General features: G+C 43.7%; 1 protein-coding gene across 4 annotated transcripts in view; it reads right to left on the reverse strand.

The window, feature by feature from the left end:
- Window positions 1-793: 793 nt before the first annotated feature.
- Window positions 794-22,076, reverse strand: part of VCL (vinculin) — a 95,796-nt gene continuing 74,513 nt past the window's right edge. For 2 of the 4 annotated variants that reach the window (XM_054572538.1, XM_054572537.1), the window contains exons 12-21: window positions 21,052-21,251; window positions 19,789-19,917; window positions 16,357-16,506; window positions 15,189-15,297; window positions 13,768-14,070; window positions 12,418-12,542; window positions 10,961-11,146; window positions 5,575-5,778; window positions 5,073-5,177; window positions 794-2,839 (exon numbers count right to left, since the gene is read on the reverse strand). In XM_054572538.1, coding sequence (XP_054428513.1) covers window positions 2,693-2,839; window positions 5,073-5,177; window positions 5,575-5,778; window positions 10,961-11,146; window positions 12,418-12,542; window positions 13,768-14,070; window positions 15,189-15,297; window positions 16,357-16,506; window positions 19,789-19,917; window positions 21,052-21,251 — 1,658 coding nt within the window. In that variant the 3' untranslated portion in view covers window positions 794-2,692. Of the gene's footprint in view, window positions 2,840-5,072; window positions 5,178-5,574; window positions 5,779-7,220; window positions 8,001-10,960; window positions 11,147-12,417; window positions 12,543-13,767; window positions 14,071-15,188; window positions 15,298-16,356; window positions 16,507-19,788; window positions 19,918-21,051; window positions 21,252-22,076 lie in introns of those variants that run through there. The other 2 variants (XM_054572540.1, XM_054572539.1) reach the window with 2 other exon arrangements.

The raw sequence follows: 22,076 nt of genomic DNA on the forward strand, positions 1-22,076 counted from the left end.
TTGTCCTCAGAGTCACCTGATTTGAGACAATGACTAACCTATAATACAGCAGGAAGGCAGCACCAGTCAACATAGGGTGAACTGTAAAAATGAGACCATGAACACTATTTTCACATACTGCTGAGCAAATTCAGTTGCTTTGGACATTTCCCTTAACTCAAGCAGGCTGGAATCTTGCTCCCTACTCAATAACTTTTCTAAGTTAAAGGAACACTAACTGTAGCCTTTTAGTGATATTTACCCCTTTCACACCTAGAAAAATCAGGCAAAAACAGTGATTGCCCAGCTGTACTCCAAGAACCTGCTCATGCTCTTTTAGTCAGTGCTTCCTCCAACAAGAGAATATGCCTCACAGCCCTGGTAGAGCCCTGAAAACCCTCTTGTGCTATTCTGGGCTTTGGAATATGACAAACATAGCTGCACATGTAACAGCGTCAGCCTCTTCAGGGATGGTGATAGTCTCTGTGAATAGCTAGAACCATCTACAATGATGACAAACTACTTCAACCAGAGGATCATACACATCACCTGGCTGCTTCCCTCCTTTTTTGTTCCTAGTATATAACCCCCAAAGTTGTCATTTATTACACAGGTCTTTGTTATGTAAACATAGTGCTGGTTTCTTCTACTTCCAGTACAACTTTGTATTAAATATAAGAGCTAGTTTCCAGATCTTGAGGATGAGTTTCATTGGCTATTTTTCAAAACAAGGGAGAAACCTGATCTAAAAGTTTCTGCTAAAATAAGATGCCCATCATTTAAAGCATTATTTATACAAATGCACTTTATTGTTTTAAACAGAACAAAAGAAGAGGCAGAAAATATTTGCATATAACAAATCCTAGCTTATAAATGTAGTTTTTTTTAGTGGTGGTGTGTCTAATCATCATTCAGGGATTTTTTTTTTTTTTTTTAATTTGCTTCACTGGATCTTAAGCACTGATATTAGAGAAAAGCACATCGGCATAAAGTGTAAAACCAGTGTCTTAAAACACTGGAAGAACTTGAAGAACAAACATGATTTTTCTTATTTCCTCAATCTTTAGTAAAACAAAAGGTGATCTTTGGCATAGACTCATACTTTAAAGGCATTAATATTGCATTTATATTAGGTAAGCAACTATACAAATATGCTGAGGGCCTTGAAAATCATCAGTTAAAAGAAAATAAAGGAAGCCTGAGTGTACAGTACCAACTTAAGACAAGTTTACACATTTCATGTTGGGATCTAACATGTTAGAGGTGGGAAGGAAGGACATTCGAGCAAGGGTTCTTACTCATCCTGTTCTGGCTTTGGGAAAAAATGTGGTTTCATGTGCTGGGGAATGCTTAAAGAGCAGTGGTAAGTGCAAAAAAGGAAAAACTCCTCTCTCATTTTGCTAACAGGGAACTTGTGATGATTAACAGTAGTACTAGGGAGGGGAAGAGGATGCGGGGGGGTTGGTTGTAGTTTGTTGAGGGAGGTAGGAATTACTGAGGCCTATTTCCCATTGATTCATCCCCAACAGTGCCAGAATTCCAGTCTGCAAGGACCACTCTCCCTTGGGTAGAAAGTGTCCTTCAGAGAGGACTCTTTCCATTAAACACTCTTGGGGGGCAAGCACCAATTCTTAGGGCTGAATTTCAAAAGGATAAACAGGATCTTTCAAAATTACAAATGAACAAACATATATATCTTTTAAAATCTTGTTTAGGAAGGGTGTGGGGCAAGAATATAAAAATCAGGATAGGAGACATGATTTGGTTAAAAAGTAAATGCAGCATTTCAGCTCAGAAAGATAAGAAAGAGTTAAGAATGAATGATAAGGCCTCAGCACAAACCTCTGCAGGCAGTGACAAAGCATGAAGCTCCTGAGAGTGGCCCTGCTGGGACGATGGGCAGGGCCACGCCCAGGCAACTCTGCCCCTCCAGTGACAGAGAGCACCAGGACACACAGTGTGTTCATGGGATGGCTACCTCAGCAGGCCAAGGCGGGACATGGGACAAGAAGTTTCCCTAGCACAGACATTGCTCAGGGACGCGGTAAAGGCAGAATCATGTGATTCTGTCATTTGATTTTATACTGTGAGAAACTAGGATTAAACTGGGGATGGGTAGGATGTGAATCCAGGACCCATATACTAGGGCCAACTTCCCCTACGGCAGCAAAGCTCACTTCTGAAAGCGTCCCAGGTAGCAGAGCCAGGGAAGACAGGCATGGTCAGCAGCAACATGGAAAGCCCAAAACAAATGTTGGAGGCACAGTGATTCCTTCTTAACTGACTTGCCTGGGCCTCGGGTCTTAGGAGCCTGGTGGGGAGAATGTAAGGGGGTGGCTATGGAGGGGGGAGCTGGGAGGGGAGAAGGAAGCAGAGAGGGAAGTATCCACTAGGGAACAAGGGCAGAGCAGGGTGTCTGGCTAGTGTTCACTCTTGGATTCTGAGTTTATGTGAAGTCCGTGGGCTAGAAACCCAGTCTGCCTATTTGGAGAGTGTGCAGGAGTATAGCTGTGTTTGAGAATACAGACACATTTCAAAGTGTCCATGACAAAAGTATAAATGTTTCCTAACGTGAAGAGGCCCCATTCCTTCCTGTTATATCAGGCCAGGATGTGGCTTTCAACCTCCTGGCAATTCTGGGTGGCCCCTGGAACTCAATAATTTCCATTCTGTTTAGCAGGGGTTTCTGTGCCAGCCAGGTTCAGTCAGGTGCCTACTGGTACCAGGGAGTCTTTCTAACCCAGCGCAGTGTAAATCCAGCATCTGTTCGAATTTTGATTGAAGCTGCTTCTGCTTCTCGGACAGTCTCCTTCACAGACTGCATGAGGTTCTGGGCATTGTGAACGAGCATCTCTGTAGCCTGCAAGGAAAGAGGAGCTCTCCATTACCTGGTTCCTGATGCAGCAGCCCTGCCTCCGAAACTGGCAGTTTCCCTTACCTGCACCTGGTACCCCTGTCCTTGTCACCTAACTGGTGGCTGAGCTGAATCATCAAAGAACGCAAAACTGGCCCATCACTGATTGTATACTATACCTTCAAAAGGCCTCTAGTGTATACTCTTTCCTGATCTTCAAAAAGCTCCCGCCTCTGGCTCTGGCTGTTCCCTCTGCCTGAAATGCTCTTCTCCCAGGTCTCCCCTGACTCGCCCCTCAGCTCCTGCAGGTCTCCCCTCATTTGTCACCCCGGTGAGGCTTTCCCGCTCACTTCATTTTATTTTTCCCCCTGCTCACTTTATTTCAAACCACCTTCCCAACTCCCAACACTCCTCATCCTCCAATTCTTTCCTCATTTTTCTCCACAGAACCCATTATCACTAACTGATGTACTATATGTTTTACCAAGGTGGTTTTATCTAAAACTTAGGTCCCATGAGGGCAGAGATCTGTGTCACAGTTTCCTTCACAGTTGTATCTGTGTGTTATGACAGTGCCTAGCACATATGAGGTATTTCATAATTAATTAATTAATTAAAAACAATTAAATGAACAAACCAACCAATCCATGAAAATGTAGTTAAGTAAATCTTGTAAACACACAAACTCACAGGACTGGGATCACACTGGGTACTCTACCATAGCAAATCAGGGAACTTATCACTCCATTAGCCCAGTAATTCTTTTTTCTTTTTTTAATACTTAACTACTTTTGAGCCACAGAACCTGCAATATAAAGAAAAATATTCACCTGTGCAAAATTTGTGCATGCAATTTTAGAGGGTTCATGGGCTCAGAGAGGCACAATTATGGGCTAGAATTCCTGAAAGTTGATCTTTTCACTTTAACGAACAGGCTAAAGCCTGGAAAAGTTCAGAGACTTGCAACCAAACTCACACAATAATCAGAATGAGGGTTCAAAACCTCTAACTTGCAGTCCTGTGTTTTCTGCCTTCTACTTACACTGTCCATTTCTACCTTTTTGTATTGGAATGCTTAATAGAACACAGTAGATATTCCCAAGATACATTTTTGTCGGTTAATTAATTAAATGATAAGGTCTGAAACTCTAAGCCTTATCATTCCTTCCCTGTTTTTCCCACTTCCTTTTCTTGGAGCAGAAATCACAAGTCAGCAAACAGCCCAGTGCCCAAGGCCTGCTTAGATAGAATACGTGGAAGTTAGGGATGCAGATCCAGTTCCCATGGTTTAGGGAAAGAGAGAATTGGGATGAGAGCTGTTGGATGAAAACATGGTACAAAAGCCGCACTCCTGGTACCTGTCTCCTCTAACGTGCTCCTAGCTTCTGTCTCCTGGCCCAGAGATCAAGATGGTCTCCCACATTCTTTGTGAGTTCCCCTAAAGGAGGGATTGTGTCTATTTTGTTTAACTACCCTATACAGTGCCTAATTCAGTGTCACACACATAATTACGCTGCATGATGATGACCTTGTCTGGACAGTTCAAAAAATATGAGCTACCTGCCACAAGAAGAAATTGGGAATCTGGCTCACAGCAGAGAGGAGATAAGGAAAGGAAAAGGTGCTCAAATGAAGGCTTTCTGAAAGACCTGGGCCACATTTCCAGAAGGCAGGGAAAGAGGACAAACTCCAAGAAGTGGTTGCCAAGGTACAATCAAGAAGCATCGTTTAAGGGAACCTCCCACCATCCTTATTTTAAACTCTCTCAAAGAAAAGCACATTCGTTGAGTTGTCATTTCAGCCTCAGCACAAGCTCCTGAAAAGCCTACACTAGTCATCCTCCCTGAGGTAGTTCTCATCCAGAGAGCTGGGAAGCAGAAATTCTCTCCAGCCAAAAAATTACAGTGGGGCAGGAATGAACAGGCACTGGAGGCCTCAAGAAAGCCAAACCTATTCCAGGGTGCAAAAGAACTGAGCAAAGTCTTCACTGTTACTGAATCAGACACTTAACCTCCCTAGGCCTCAGTCTCCCTTCTATAAAATGACAAAAGTTGCACAAGAGCTTTATTTTCCCTTCCAAATGTCTGATGCATTTCTCCAGCACAGATGCTCTCCTGAGAGACTGAAGATTCATCCCACAGTCTGAATACTCAATTCACAGTACAGCTTCCCCAAAGCTGAAGTGCTATACAGTAGCACAGAAGCTGCTGGAAAGAAACCAGAAGCAGCAGACACGTACCTGCTCAGATTCCTCATCACTGATGTTGGTCCGGCCCAGCATGGTGGCCTTCACTGTGGACAGGATTTTGAGCTGGGTGCTTATGGTTGGGATTCGCTCACAAACCTAAAAAGAAATTTTAATGTAGTGGGGGGTTTTTTCTTGCAAATTCCTTAAAGGCAAAACTTATCCACCTCTATTCCCAGTGGTCGGCATGCAGAAGGCACTCAATAAATTAGCAGTAGGATTCCATTTGTTTTCTTTTAAGGATCAGTAGAGTCCCTTTGTCCAGAAATAGAAGCATTAAAATTCTTTCATTTGATTAGGAAATAAACTTTCCTCTATCTGCCTTTCCCAAATACACATGTATATTTCCCTTTCTGCTATTTCTTTCCACACTGAAGTGCCTCCTCCTTGCTCTCCACTTTCCCCTGTCCTGCTCTTCTTTCCAACCACATCCCCCACCCCGACTCCAACACACACACATACTCTCTCTCTTTCTCCGCCCCCCCCCCCCCAGTACCTGTAAGAGGTTCGTTCTAATCCGCTTGTCTGTGCACTGCTTGGCAACCTCCTTGGCCAACCGAGTCACCTCATCTGAGGCCTTGGCGATGTCCTTGGCACACTGAATCAATGCCCGCTTGGTACCACTGCCCCCTCTTACCAGCCGAGACATCTCAGCCATCAGCAGAGCCATGCGCTTGGCTGCTGCGATGATGTCATTGCCCTAGAGAGAGGCAAATATACAGTGTGAGCTCAGCCCACACTCTGACCAAGTGAGGGAAGGATGTAGAAGCACAGAGAAGAGAGAAGGAGCCTGCTGCTCCAGCAGCCTCTGGAAGGATGAAAAGAGGATAAAGAGACTGTTTCTGAGTGACATGGACAACACAGGAGAAACAGACAGACAGGAGAGGGAGACAGGGCACTCACCCTGGCACTCCTGAGAGAAAGTAGAACAGAGGGAGAAAGAGATCACTGGACTGAAAAAGGAAGAGCTGGATATTAGTCTGAAAGGGCAGCGTGTGCGCCCCAGGCAGAGCACTAAACAAGCACTTCAGCATCTCCAGGTTAATCATGTCAATAAAATGGGGATGGGCCAAGAGGTTGGTTAAACAGGCAGTTTCCTTTCTGTAGGGGGAAAGCAGTAGAGCTGGCCTGAGGGGAAAAATACAGAGGAGCCATTCCAGATGCTGAAATCAGACCCTTCATTCTTATCCTTGTTATAAATAGCAGCCAACGACTGTTTCTGTTAAACTAGAATTTAAAACCCAGGTAACCATTACTGGCCTTTATAAAAAATATATATATTTTTATATATTGTGACCTAGACTGCTTCTACCCTCCCTCAACAGCCTCTTGTTCGTCCTATCAGCCTAAAGGAAACATTAATTTTTCACATTTAAAAAGGCAAAGAATCAATTCTTCCATCCCCTCCGATGAGTGGCTTCAATTAAAGAAATCTTCAGCTACGAGGTTGCCGAGGGAGGCATCAAAAAATAAAAATTATGAGTCGAGCTGTAAATGGAACCCCCACTCCAACTAGCGGCATTTATCTTAGATTTGGCATTTTGGCTCATTAAAACCTTCATGGTCAATAAAGAAGTGCACAAGTAATTTACCTAATGCCCCCAAAAGGCTCTCTTTTGGCAAGTAACAGCCAAAATATATTAAGCATTGTTCAAAATACCCAAAAGGCCAGGCTGTGCCCATTTTTCCCCTCACGCTTCTCAATTTCCCTATGATGCAGTGACTCACACACAAACCATGCCGCTGCGGGCGCTCTGTGCGAGACCTCCACAGGCACCATGAGGTGGCTTATCATTTATGCTAGAAGGCGTGTAACATCCCAGGCAGTATTTGAGGCCGGAGAGAACACAGGTATGTGAAGAAGTCATGAGAACAGGGGTATGTTAGACAAATCCATCTGGGCCCACCTCTTCCAGTGCAGACCTGGGATCATTCTAAGTCGTCATGACCTTGGTTAGAAGACCGTGTAGTGCCAGGATTAGTTACCCATTACTCTTCAAGCCCCTTCTTCTTGCAACATGCCACTTTCACAGGGAAAAAAGTGATCACCTCCTTCCCCCACACCCCAAACTAGCTTCGGATCAGTCTCCAAGGCCAAAGCTGTGCGGCTGCCTGCCCTGCAGCCTGAGCTCTCTATTCCCTATTCCCACCCCTCCCACTGAAATCTGGACAAGCAGTCAATGGTGCCCCTTTCCCTGTGGGTTCCCATTAAGGCTGGCATCTGCCACTCAGCAGGCAGCCCTCCCTAGAGAGCCTGCTGCACAAAGCTGCTTCTCACCCTGATCGACTCTGCTGAGGCCTCAATGCATTGGTGAGAGGTCAGTGGGAGGAGAGAGATATGCAAAGCTCAATAGTCAGGCAGGTGACCTCTTCATGGCCTACAACGGTTCCTGGCCTGCAAATCATTGAGAGACGTATCCACGGCTTCCCAAGGGATATAAGACTCCAATAGTGGCCACAGGTTGGTAAGAAAAGGAATTCTTTCAAAAGTGACCCCATCTCTCTCTAGCCCCCAAACATAAATGCAGTCCCATTAATCTGGCATTAGCAGACCTATCAAACTTGTGAAGCCAGTCCTAACAACAAGGTGCAGACAGACAGATGCCCGCCCTGCCCGGACTCACAGGACCCGCACAGATCATGAGTGATGCAATGTGTCAAGGCTGCACATGGCCGGATGCATATGGAGCAGCCCCATCTCGGGGTGCTAGTCAGTACCTTACTAGACCACTTGGTAGCTTCCCGATGCAATGACTGAGCCGCGGCCAGAATGGGTTGGTTGACCGGCTGATTGGATGGCATTAACAGCAGCTCAGGTTCGTAATCGTCTTCCATGTCAGGGGGGACAGGGAACCCAACAGCATCAGCCGCATCTGCCTCACCTACAACACCCATACCTACCTCAGCGGCTGGGGTACCCGGCTTTGTCGATGGCAGAAAGGGTGAGAAACAGGGAAAGTGTTAGTAAGAGCAGTCGGACTTTGGGTGCTGAGCTGCAGCTGGTTTAGTAACCAAAGCTTGCCCAGTACAGGAATGAAAACGGCATACCCTTCAGGAGCCTGACGAACCAAGCTCCATGGGAAAGGGGAACTCTCAGCCTTCAGCACCAGCCCAGGCCACCCTGTTCAACGTTGCACATAGGAAAGAGACCCACTCCACCGGGAAAGGGTTTCCAGAGAAATACTCATACTAAGAAAGCAAGTGGCACTCCTTTCTTATACACTTTACTACCAAAATTTACCTTGTCAAGAGTGATTCTTAAGTCAGAATATTTTTGAGGAGCCAAACAACCAAACAATAGCAGCTCATTACTTTTCAAAGAAATCCACGGAGAAAAAGTAAATGCAGTCACACAAGTGGCTTGGAACAGAATTAAGTGAACACCCTACTGGCCCATACAGGTATTGTTCTACATCTTCCTGGACAGAGGAAGTGACTTTGGTCAGCTCTGCCACTCCCAGACACAGGTCATTATTTCCTTCAGGAGTTAAAAGTCCAGGAATTAAAAATGATACATCAGCCCTGGCTGGTGTGGCTCAGTGGACTGAGTGCAGGTCTGCGAACCAAAGGGTCGCTGGTTCGATTCCCAGTCAGGGCACATGCCTGGGTTGTGGGCCAGGTCCCCAGTAGGGGGTGTGTGAGAGGCAACCCCACATGGATGTTTCTCTCCCTCTCTTTCTCCCCCACTTCTCGCTCTCTAAAAATAAATAAATACATAAATAAAATCTTTTTTTAAAAAAATGATACATCAGAGGCCATGGGTATCAAATGAGGAAAGAGGCAAGAAAACAAACACAACGGTGAGTCAAAGAGGACTTATCAAGTACCCCACCACCACCCAGCTGAAAACAGCCTCCAGAAGACACCTCATCCAGCCGTCCACCTTAGGGAAAACCCACACTTCAGACCAGCTCTCTCTATACCTCCCTAGGTCTTCAGAGACAATGCTTCCACAATCTCATATTGCATCCATTGCTGGTACTGACTCAGAAAGCTGTTCTTTGGGTATAGCCTAAATCTCTCCTGCTGCAAAAATAGGCTTCTCGCCCCCCAACACACATTCAATTTAAATATTTCACAGATAAGACAACAGAAGGACTTGGCAACTGACCGGGCTGAGCTCAGAGGAGCCTAAAACGGGTGCCCATGAGAGAACAGGACCCATGAGGAGGGAAAGGATGAATTTACTACCAGGGACCGGGATTCTGAAAGGCCAGGGGAGGGGCAGGGCGATCAGGTGCTGACAAAAGGCTGTGGGGAAAGAAAAGGAACTGCCTCAAGGAAGCAGAACCACTCATATGAAAAATAGTGAGCACGGATTCATCATATCAAACATTTCTAACAAGAGGAGGGAGGAACTTTATTTGAGGTTGCTATCACTCCAAAAAGTCTTATCCTGCACAGGAAAGACTGTTCCTAAAAGGTGATGACAAAGTTGGAGGATTGAAGGCAAACGTGGGTTTCAGGTACCATCTAAATCCTTTCACCTAAGCTCTGTCTCAGCCCGGATTCATCATCCCCAGGCCTTAGAGGACAGGCCAGCTCACTGCGCTGGGACTTAAGAGTCCTGAAGTGTATAAAGACAGATAAACAGACACACACACACAAACCGCCACCACCCCCAAACACACACGGTTCAAGAAGCTCCTGACTTCACATAGCTCAAAGTCAGCAATCTCCTGATGCTCCAAACCTCCTGGACAGTCAAACCTGAGGACTGCGGCCACAAATGGTGAAGTGCAGTACATACGAGGGCCAGTGCTGTCCACCCCCAAGTTTTATCTTTATAATTCATGTGTATTGTGTTCTGTTGCACAATGTATCTGGGTTTAATGTAATGTAATTTAAATCCCCTTGAAAATCTTTGAGTAAAACCAACCTTCATGGCCACCCCCACCACACCCCGTGTGCACTGGGACTCTGCACTTGGTCCCAGGCATGTGCATGCCCCAGCTGCAGAGATGCAATTATAAATAATTCTATAGGTCAGGTCCAACACCAGCAAGGTCACCATTCCTTTGTAGAACCCGGGCTCAGAGCTACCAGTTCAGAAAAATACAGAGTTAAAAAACCAGCCTGGAAAAAAACAAGATCAGCTGCATGTGCAGAAGGACCCTGGGGAACTATATTCAATACAAGAACTTGAGCTGGCTGAGCGTGTGAAAAGAGTGAGGGCAAAGAGATGGTGGGAATAAAGATCCAGGGTCATATTAGAAAGAGTTTAAAATTGAGTTAAAACTGCAGTTCACTTCAAGGTCAGTAATAAAATCTAGCTCTTATCTAGAAAAGCTACCACTCACTTTTCAGCATTTAAGGGGAAAGAGACAAAAGTTAGTCACAGGACGACTGCTGTAACATCCAAATCTTCACCAACCACATTAATATTTATATTTTCAGGTTTGCTGAGCTGGAGTTAGCCTGGAACTGTCTTGAGTTGAGGGGTAAGATAATTTTGAGAAAAGAACCTGGCTTCTAAGACACAATCTACTTGCTTCTATGAAAAAAAACAGAGAGGAAATGTAAACATTTCATCTAGCTGTAGCAGAGCGCACAGAAAACAGTTTCATGTTCAGAGAGTTGGTAATTAGCAAGTGAGCACCTAAGAAAGAAAAGCAATTTCTGAATGTCCAAGGTGAGGCAACTGACACTCTAATGGACAGAAGCCTCCTCTCAAACCACAGGCATCCCAGCTCACACTTTTGCTGCTAGAAGGAATCATTAAGTACAAGGCGCATCTCACTAAACAGCAGCTAAGAAGAAGATCATACCATTAGCACAGGAACCAAAACAGAGAAAGGAGTGACTGTCCAAATACACTGTTCTTCCTGGGTGTTTCGCGTGGCTCTTCATTCTTTCCCAACAAGAAAAGCTTCATTACGTACCTTGCTGGACCACTTGCGAGCTTCATCGTGGAGCTGCCTGGCAGCCATCATCATTGGCTGGTTAATCGCCTCCCCAGCTTTCTGCTCAGGGAACTCTTCATCCTTCTCTTCTGGTGGTGGGGGTCTGGGCGGAGGAACCTCGCCCTCAGGAAGGGGTGGTTTGGGAGGAGCAAGCTCATCTGTCAGCTAAGAAAGAATTACCAGGTTGCAAGGAAAGCCCTAGGAACTATTCCCCCCATGAATTCTTTCCTTTCCTCCAAAAAGCATCCCCAGGAAAAAGCCACCCACATTCACTCCACATAAAACCACCCACACTGAGCACAGCAACCACCTGCTTCAATCTCAACAGAAGCATATTTTCTTTTTTTCTCCACAAAAAGCTAGCAGCTACTGTTTTTGGACATATCCCAGGAAGGTGTACACGGCGCTACCAGACCAAGGATTCTCAAGGAAAATCTAGGTACTGGTCCTGATTCTGCTAAGGGGCAGCTGCGTAGGCAAGTAACTTCTCCTTTGACAATGAGGGGTAGTGAGACCAAATGACTTAATTCTAACTGTCATGACTCTATTGATCACATAAGGAGCCATCCCAGAATAGCTGTCTCCACGGCCCTAACCACCCACTGACAGCCCAGCTGGAAGGAATCGAATGCAGCGTTGGAGGCTAGAGACGCACTGTTCCTTAGTTATGGGTACAATGACCCAATTTTATCCTAAACCAACTTAGAAACTTACATTTTTTACTGACATTAAATATGGGAAAGTAAATCAAGGAGAGTAAATCAAATTATTTCCTCGATTAAGCTACTTCCCAAAATCAAGCTATTTTCAATACTATTAGAGTAAATGTCTAAAAATCATCACTATATCTGATTTTAGGATTTGTATCTGCAAGATATTGCCCAGCTGGCCTCCTCCGAAACCATTTACCATAGAAGGATAAATTCATGGTACTTTGGGAGGTAGGGGATCAAAAGATTTTCAATTACAGTCGGGGCGGGGGGGAGGGAACCTTAAAAATAAAAAGATTATATTGCTTTTGTTACTAAAAAAAGTAAAGGTACAAAGAACCTACATAAGATTCTAACCACCTCAGTTTTGCCATTATCAACTGGGAACATAAAATTTCACCACAGGCTGTGCAGATTATCTCCGCACTCCTCACTAACTTGCCCCACTAACTCTTCAGTCTCGGCATCCACACTTACCAAAGCCAGCTCCTTTGCTCTGGTCACTCCCCATAACAGCCGGCCAACACCCGGAGCCCCACCCACCCAGCACGCACCTGCTGAAGCCCTGGGTTAGGACTCCACTAGATTTAGGAATGAAAATCAGGTTGTGCCTCTGACTAAACAAAGGCACCCGGTGATTGAGGCTCCAAAACACAATCTACCTTTCTCTTGCTGCAGTCCCACACCCTGCTGCTCAATTCCCCTCATCTCTCTGAGTTTACTTACCCGGAGCTGTTCAAGGTCTGGAGGAGGAGGTGGGAAGTCAGGCTCCTGAGGTTGGAAGGCTTCTCTGACCTTGGCCACAGCTCCCAGGATCCGATATCCTGAGTCCAGGAAGCTCTTTTGCAGGCCTAAACACAAGACGCCCTCACTTTCAGCTGGGTGGGTCAGGGCCCTAGAGCACTGTCTGTCCAGCAGAAGAACTGGTTTCCATTAACAAAAGGTGGATGTGAAGCTGCCAGTAAGCAACACAGGCAGCAACTAAAGGGGAAGGGAGGTAAGGCAGGGCAGACGCCCTGGGGCCTCTGACGAGTCAGAAGTGTCACAAACAGCTCTTCCCCGCAGTGTTCAGGATGCCTTCTTGCCTGTACAACTAACAAGTACTCAGGACGGTCCTGGGCGCGAACCCTTTGGGCTCAGCTGGTGTTCATCAGTTCTCTTACGAGATAAGTCTGCCCAACTCAGCACAGGGAAGATGTCAGTGTCAGATTGAGCATACAATCCCTGGAGTACTTCTCACCTTTCTTCCTACTCCTTTGCTGCACTTGGCATTCAGCCTATTAACCCCTATGCTGAGTTACTACTGTTAATTGTGTCTGGTTACCTGGAATTCAGGAATCTGCTCAAACTATTAGAAACTCCAGTTATGAAACAGCATGTCCTTAGTGGTGATGGGTTGAGGATACTAGCAGATTCTGCCTGGGCTGGGGACGAATCAGGTAGCCCCTCCTCCCCACTCTCTCACATTGACTAGACTGTGCTCAGACAAGGCTAGAAACAGCGGATGCTCAGAACAAAAGGGAATTCAGATGTTTCCAACCAAAGGAGTGGTAACATCTTTAGTAGTACTGAAAATATGATAAAATTTGACTACAGAAAACTCAGATTTTTTGGTGTACAACCAGGAGACCCAAAGGTCCACTTAAACCCTCCAGATCTGACAGAAATAGAGAACATTTTACAGAGAAAAGGCATTTTAACAAAAGCAGAAGAGAAGTTACGCCAGTTACATAAACTAAACAGGTGGCAGATTGGTAATCATGCATCTTTTGAGAAATTTCCAAAATAATGACTAAACACAGCCAGGAGCTATGTTAGTCAGGCAACGTTAGCAAGTGCAGAGAAGTTGGTCCAGAGAAACTGACGTACAAAAAACCTACCAATACTGCAGAAAGCATTCTGTCCAATATTATTTTGGACAGAAAAAAATTAATCTAGCATTCTCAAACTAAATAGCTGGAGTTCCTGCTCCCAGACTTTGTATATGGTGGTTGGGGGCTGCGTATTCTCTCACCACCCTGTCGGCTTCCTGAGCTAACCTCTCGGCTGAGGTGAGCCACACCATTCATTGCTTACCAGGGTCGGAAATGTTTCCAGCCACAGCCTTTGCATCCATCACCATTGGGGAGATGGTTTTGCTCAGTTCATCAGAGGCGGCTTTCACAGCCTCACGGAACTTGGGATCCTCAGAGTTCTCCACCTCCCGCTTAGCCACCAGCAGGATCCGGTTGGCCCGGCGGGCAATGCTGGTTGCCCCAGCGACCAGCATCTGAGGCTGAATGTTGGCCATGGCTACTTTGCACTTGTCCAGGTCTTTTTTAATTGCTTCTTCGGAAGCATCCAACAGAGATTTGGTATCAATGGCTTCGTCCACCAGCCCTGTCAGGAGAACAGAAATGGAGTTTAGTTTCTATTTTGAAGAACAGAGACTCCAAAACCCTGTTGTCCAAGTTTCTTATGTGAAAGTACAATACCTAGAATTCTCTCCTTCAGCTCAAAGTCCTTCCTACACAGTCAAAATCTTCCAGGTGAATACCATAGTAAAAGAAAAACAAAAGAACAAGAAGAGGAAGCTGTGGCCAGGGGGCCACACAGACTCACAGCATTTATACCAGCAGTGGTCACTGGCCTTCTTCTCTCTACCACAGACAACCAGAAACGCATCGGCTTCAGGAGGAAACAAGGTTTGCGTCTGAAACCTTCACCACATTATCTGTTAACAACATTTTCTCCCTTCCCATCTTACTCCCCAGCCATCTGTTGCTTGTTGGCAGCTTGTAGTGACCAAGATGAGCCACGCGGAGGACTCCAATAACCCTCACAGCCTGCTTCTTGTTTCTGTTACCTCTCTTCAGGCACCTCAGGAGCTCCACTTTCATGTCTGGCTGCTACGGACCCCTGTCACAGCAGGTGCTGCAGGGAAGCCGAAGAGCCTACATTCTCATTTCTTCCCTTCTTTCCTATCCCTCCCTTCACAGAGAATGAAGAAGATTCAGAAGTGCCACTTCAACCACACAGACACGGGTTTGTAGGTGGTTTGTTTCTCCTTTTTTTAAAACTACGTAGTTGATAAGTCGGAGGAAACTCTGAGACAAGTTGTATTAAATGGTAGCTATTGTGGTTCCTTGAAATGTGAACCCACTGAAAATGACAGGGACACTTACTGTATCCACAAACACCGCCTCCCAGCCTCTGAAACCAAACTCTGGCTCAGGCTGAGTAAAGACACTATTCAAAGAGAAGATAGGAACTGTAACAATGAACATCACACCCGGAGGGCGGCATTAAAATAAAAGAGACTCAAAGAGTCTCTCTTCGGACAAAGTTGCAAGGCTTGAATGAGAAGCCGCCGCTGCTCAGCAGACTTAATCAGCGCCAAGTACACTGTCGAGCACATGACCATCCCTTTATCCAATTACAGCTGAGTAACATAACCGGTCCTGCTCGGGTTTCTCAGAACTCCATGGATGAGACAAGAACTTTGCGCACAACTCTACCTGTCATTTTTTCAACATTATCGATCCACTGGTTCTTCATGGTCTCAAAATGTTCATAAGCAGCTTGGTTTCCGGGATTCCTAAGTAGGATGCGAGCAGCTGAGACGACCTGGCAATGACAAAGCAACCTTTAAACACCAGAGCACCCTGCCACTCAAATATAAATCTTCAGGGAGGCTTTCTCCTTTCTACCTACAGATGGCACCATCAGGCCAAAAATCAACACGTCTCTTCAAACCAAACAGTTTTGGTCTCATACATAGCTCCCCAGAATGGGTCCTGGCAAAAGGTTTTACAGTCATGGCCTTATCTTAAGAAGGTAAAAAAATAACAAAGTAAATGGGTATTCACATAATACTTCAAAATATATACAAAAATGCCATATATTAAGTCCTTAGTGTCAAGTCTTTCATCTTAAAAAATCACCATTGAAGATACTAAAAGCTACTCGAAATTCATTTGGGCAAAAGTTGAACAATGAAAACACATGCTTATTTCCATGCTTCTCCCTGCAAGTTCCCACCAAAGCCATATCACAGATTTGTAAAAGCCCAGCACAGTTCCCAGTGTATCAGAGGCACTCAAGAAATATCTGATGAGTAAATGAATGAAAAAATAATGAACTTTCTATAATTTGATTAGGAGAAAAAATACACAAACATCAAACTAAATGATCTAACACTATATTTTTAAGAACATCTGACACCTGTTAGAACTTTAATCCCTGTCCAATTTTTCTTTTGCTCATATTCTTCCAACATACTATTCACAACATACTAGGTATCTTAGTTAATTAAGTAGAAAAAAAGAAAACAAGTTATGTGCACAAATAACTTTTTTTTAATCTCTCAAAGGGATGTGGGTAAAGGCATAAGCTCTAAAATCAAAACAAAATAAGCTCTAAAGATTATCCAAATATTTCCCTGAGTATGAATGTACATTGGGGGAGGAAGCTTATTAGTTTTTTCTGATTTCAAAACTAATCTATTGTCATTTAAAAAATTCAAGCAATACAAAAGCTATCTTGACAATATGGGTATGTGTGTTTGATTCATAACATCTTACAGTAAGTGTTCAAAAGTGTATAGAAACTGTTCTGTAACTAATCTCCTTTAATGAATACTATATGGTGAGTTATTGAAATGGTGAAAAAGGAGCAAAACTCTACCTGGGGTGTGAGTTCTCGGGCTGTCTTCACAGATGCCTGAATTCCTTCCACCGTTGATTTATTAGCAGTTCCAACAGCAGCCGCCTTCTCAGCTGTGGCACCAAGCCTTCCTGAATGGTTCTCAAAGTTAGCTGCCCTCTCATCAAATACCTTGAGGGAAAACAAAGACAGTAAGAAAATTGACTTAAATAAAATGGGTCTGGCAGCATAAGAAAGTCTCTCTTTTTAAGTAGAGGCAGCAACTATTCAAGCAGAGGCTTCAGAGATGACATCAAACCCTAGTTAATAAGACAATAGTCAAACACCAAACCTTGGCCTTGCTATCCCACATACCCTTGAATTTCTGTTCAACTAGTGCTTACCAAGTGCAAAGAGGACATTTGGCTCTGTACAGTCTATAATAAGGAATTCACAGAAGGTAAGACTTAATCCCTGTTCCCAAAAGGCTCATCCAAGTTTAAAGCAGACAGACAAACCCACTCCAGGCTTCAGAGTAGGTTGCTGGGTACATTAAAAGCCAAGAATATCCAGAGTCCTAAACAAAGCTCCAGCCTCCTCAGGACAGCATCCCATACGTCCAACACCATTATTGTAACAACTCTGCCCCTGACCTCCACAGAAGAAAACCATAGCTGGTGCCCACAATCTAGCCTGACACAGGGGTAAGGAAGGCTGACTTTCATTATCCCAAATGCAAAACCATCTACCAAATTGTTCATTCAGCTCTCACATTTTTAAAAAGCTAACTTTTCGTTTGATGTGGATATTATGCAAGGTTGCATACCATGAAGGGGATGATTTAACTTAGATAAAATTACAAAAGATCCTCTGTCACTGGTTTAGATAACATTATTGGAATTAATGCTTGAAAAGGCAAGGTATTCCAAACAGCACTGGGTCAGAGCAACACTATACACAGAGCATGTCAGAAATTGCCTAGTACAATCCATCCTCTCCTTTCCTTCCCCTGAGGGTCTACCTGCCCATACCTGGAGAGCGGTTTTGGTTCTGGCAGACAATCTCCAAAGGCCTCTTGGTTCAAGAGCAGGCTCCAATCTCATTGCCAGGGTTCTGTGCTTACCCCCTCAAGTCTCTTCCCCACTCTGGCCTCTTGTTTGGACTCAGCTACCTAGGTTTCTTGCCATTTAAGGCTCAGAATCTCTGCCTAAACCTCTGATCCCCTAGTCTCCTCCATCTTGCCTCAGTCCTTGTTCCTTTCTTTGGCTCCTCTACCACACTCTGGATCTACAGGGCTTTGGCCAAATTTGGTTGATCACCTCAACACCAGCCCATGTCTGCTTCTCCCTCTGATTAAATTGACTGCTTAACTTACTGTTCTTGTCACTCAATGAAAATTCACCCAGCACCTACCATATGTCGGACACTAGAGTAGGTACTGAAGATACAAAGATGAGTAAGACAAAATTTCTGCATCTTCACATTCTAATGGGGTAAAAAAGGCCCACAAGCAGATATTCATAATAGAGTTGCTATGTGCCAAAATGAAGCTAAGCACTGATATCATGGGAGCCAAAGGAAAGGCATTTAATTAACCACCAGGATAAGGATGATGGGATAAAAGATAAATAAGAATAAACCGGAGAAGAAGAAAGAAGATAATTAGGCAGAGAGATAGAAAGAACAAAGACAGAAAAGGGAGAAAGGACAGAGTATGCAAGAAACTACAAGCAATAAGGCATTGCTGTGCAAGACCTGAGGGGCTGGGGTTTGTAGGAAATGGGTATAGAGAGAGTATTAGGAGCCAGATTAGAGCTCTCGCTTTCTCCCCACTGAAAGGTTTAAGCAGGAAACTATCAGGGTCAGATTTGTATTTTTATTTTATTGGTGGCCTAGGGACAGATGCAATGAAGACCAACCAGAGCTGAGCAATCAGTCATATAGGCTGCAGGGGACAAGATTAAGAACTAGAGCTGTGGCAACATGAATGGAAATAGAAAGGAGTCAAGAAATATTTGTGAAATCAAAGTAGCTTGCCTTAATATATTGTTGTGAGAAGATGAAGGGAAGGAAACAGTCAATGGTGACTTGAGGTAAATTTCCAAGAGGAAGAGAACAGAAGGATAACATGTTCTGAGGAACCTAGGAAACACCTAGGAAACAGCAGTGTTCAATCTACTAGCATGAAACTCAGAGATGTCTGAAATTAAAAAAAAATAAATTATAAATCATCCCAGCCTAAAGGGGATCATGAACTGAACTGTCCAGTAACCTAGGTTAGAGGGGAAAAAATGGCAGTCATTAACAAATAACAATAACACAAACCAGATCTACATTGTCCTGGGTGCCTGACCTAACCCTTTTCCTTTGTTGCCAACACCAGAGAGGCTGGAACCAAATACTTGCTTTCCTAGATTCCTTTGCATCTGGCGTAGCCATGTGACACAATTCTAGACAATGAAACATAAGTGAAAGTCTCCTGGAGGATTCCTGGGAAAGTCTTTTCTTTCTTCTTTCCTCTCTCTCTCTTTCTTTCTTTCTCTCCTTCCTTCCTTCCTTCCACTTATTCATTACCAACTTTGTGCCAGCCATTGTTCTGAGAACTGGGAATAAGGTTAATGACAAAACAAAGTCCCTGCCCACATGGAATTTCATGCTTCTGTGAGAGAGACAAACAAAAAATGAGGTAAATGTGTCAAATATTAATAAGCACTAAGGAGAAAAGCAGGATATGAAGATTAGGAAATCTCTGGGAGTAAATGTGGGGCCACTACTGTAGGTGATCACCCAAAACTGACATTTCAGTACAAAGCTGAAAAAAAGTGAGTAAGTAATGCATATAGTTATCCATGTAGGAAGACCAGAGAGAACAAACACAAAGGCCCCAAGGTTAGAACATGTGCACATAAACAAGAAATATTGGGAATACAGGGCAAGGAGGTCAATGTAGACAGAATAGCATGAGGGAGCAGAGTGGTACCACATGAGGTCAGAGGAGATGGGGGACCAGATGCAGTGCTCAATCTGCCTGTACCGACTCACACCAGCTCACCAAAACCAATGTGCCCTTCTCTTCCCAACTCTGCTTTCAGTGACTTCATTTTGCAACAGCCATGATAGGAGTATTTATAACATGGAAACCAACAAACATTACAAATCAGGGTTTTCTGTTTTGAGGGGCTTTTTCCAGGAGAACTAGTCCACTAGCACATCACTAATCTTACTGTTCTAAGGACTCTGGTCTCACTCTGGGTCAGGGCAAGACATTCTTAACTGACACAATTGTTGACTAAAAGAAGAGGTGGCAGGGCCTTCCGTCTTCTACACTTCACCCTTCATCCACAGTATCCCAACCTGATGTACACTGTAATCACATTTTACCTTTACAACCAAATAAATAATGAATAAATAAGTGTGGGTGGGGGGAGGTAAGGGAGCTGACAAACAGAAGAAATGGACTACTCAGGAACCCACCTCTTCCCTATTGGGTGCATCAGGAGGTGCAGTGGCTGCCACTGCCAACAGCTTGATGGGAGTTGTGGTGTCGCTGAAAACATCCGATACCTCCTGAGTCATGGCTTCCTGCATCTGGGCTTTCAGATCCTTAAAAACATCATTTACAAATGAAAATTTCCAAAGTTATCTGAAAAACACATCTGCCAAAGTCCTCGCTTCAGTCACACATTCATTCATTCATTCAGTCAGTCAGTCTTTTATTCAATAAACATCCATCGAGTATCAACTGGACTGAGCTAGCATGGACCAGGTGTAAGATATGAATCCTGCCCTCTGAGCAATTAGTATCTAGTAGAAGAGGTAAAACATGATCCACATTTCCCTAGCAACTGCTCTACCCAATCAAGAAATCTTACTTCCTTTCTTGGCGGCCTCTAAGAAATGATACTGACAATCATGGGACTGAGCCCTCAGAAGGCCCCGAGGGAGACCGAGTTCCTTGCCATTCCCAGGGCTGGAGGGGCCTGGAAATGATCACAGTGACTATAAAGAATTTTTGGTGGAGGCAGTGTCAAGTTTCTAAGCATTTTCTTACATTAAGAGGAAAGAAATCAAGCCTGGGAATTTTTTATATGTTTTTTCAACTGAGTTTCTAGAAAAACTTAATAACAAATACATGTATCCATTTCTTAACATGGCCTAGAGAATAGACTTCTTAGAAGTCATCAAAAGCTCTTGTCTATAATTGTCACACTCAGTCCAATCCAAGTTTTCTATATTTAGTCAAAAAAGTCACAATCGTCCCCAGTTTCTCACGGTGGGTGGCATGTACGGGCTGTGATACCTGAGATGATTTTAGGTGCAATATGCAAAAATGTTTTTATTTTAATAATTATGTGTTTCTTTTAAAGAATATTAGAGAAAATATAAGTAGCTCATCAAACTCATGATGTCAGGATTATTAGAAAGTTTTTTCAATAAATTTACTCATTTAAAAAAAGGAGTCCATTTGAAGATAAATATTGACCAAACAGTACAGGCAATACACAAATAAAGTAAGTATCACGAAATAGCTCTCAAATGAGTAAAACAGGAAACACAACTTGAGTTGCTGTCACACACTGATGATCCTTTTCCTAGTAAGCTCTGAATTTCCTTATATCTTTAACCACACTCTTTTCACTTTTCCTAGACTAAAAAATTATGTATTTAAAAAAACCATCCCAGGTTTTTCAATAAATGAGCACAAGAAATGTAATGATATGCGTTCCTGAGTTCTACCTTTAAGGAGTCTTGGAGCTGAGATGCCAGTGCTCTCGCCTGAGGACTTTCCCCTTCCCCTCGGGCCGCCAGATCAGCCAACTGGGCCGTCAGCTGGTCCACTCTGTCACACTTTGCAAGAAGATCTTGGCGATAAGGTCCCATCATGACATTAGCCAAACGATGCCCTTCAGCCACAAGTCCTCGAATGGCAGCCTGACCTGGACCAGGAGGAAAACACTGAAACTCACTAAGACCTGGAGAAGGCAACTGCAGTGCCATCTGTAAGTGGTTTTTATTTTTTTAATACTAATATTTAGTGGGAGTTTTTCCCTAACAATAGAAAAATTGGGGTGATACAGAAAAGTATAAATAATAAACCACCCATAATCCCATCACTCACAGATTGATATATTTGTACTTCTAGTCTTTTTTAATGCATTGCATGTTCCTATGCACATACACATGTCATACTCATTTCTCCTTTACAAAATTAGAGTCATACTATATTTTTAATCCTTGTTTCTTCTTATTGAACATGAGCATTTATCCACATCATTAGATATTCTTAAAAAATCATGACCTAAAATCTGTATAATATTTTATAATACTAACCATAATTATTTACTTATTATTTAACATGTACTCTGTTTATGTACATCTCTAATTAGAATAAATTCCTGGAAGTCGGATTGCTGAGTCAAGGAGTATGAACTTTTTTAAAACTCTTGACACATAATACAAAATTGTCATTCAGAAAGTTTGGTTTTGCCAATTTATTCCTCTACCAGTAAATTATATGTCTGCTTGATTTCCCAACACTGGGAATCACCAATTAAAAATTTATCTTTTTATCCAATGAATACAGCAAATGAAGTAAACGGCTCTTTTAGCTTCAGCAGGCTTGCTGTCATAATATGACCTAAATTCTTATAGATTCAGTCCTCAAATCTCCCAAAAGTGAAAATTCTAGTTTATTAACTCTAGTAGCGACTGCATGATGCAGGAGCCCTCAAGTCAAAATAACCTTGGTAGTTAAGTGTTGT

Source organism: Pteronotus mesoamericanus, unplaced genomic scaffold (genome assembly GCF_021234165.1).
Source record: "Pteronotus mesoamericanus isolate MK-2021 breed Mesoamerican mustached bat unplaced genomic scaffold, CSHL_Meso_final contig_24, whole genome shotgun sequence".
Taxonomy (NCBI): domain Eukaryota; kingdom Metazoa; phylum Chordata; class Mammalia; order Chiroptera; family Mormoopidae; genus Pteronotus; species Pteronotus mesoamericanus.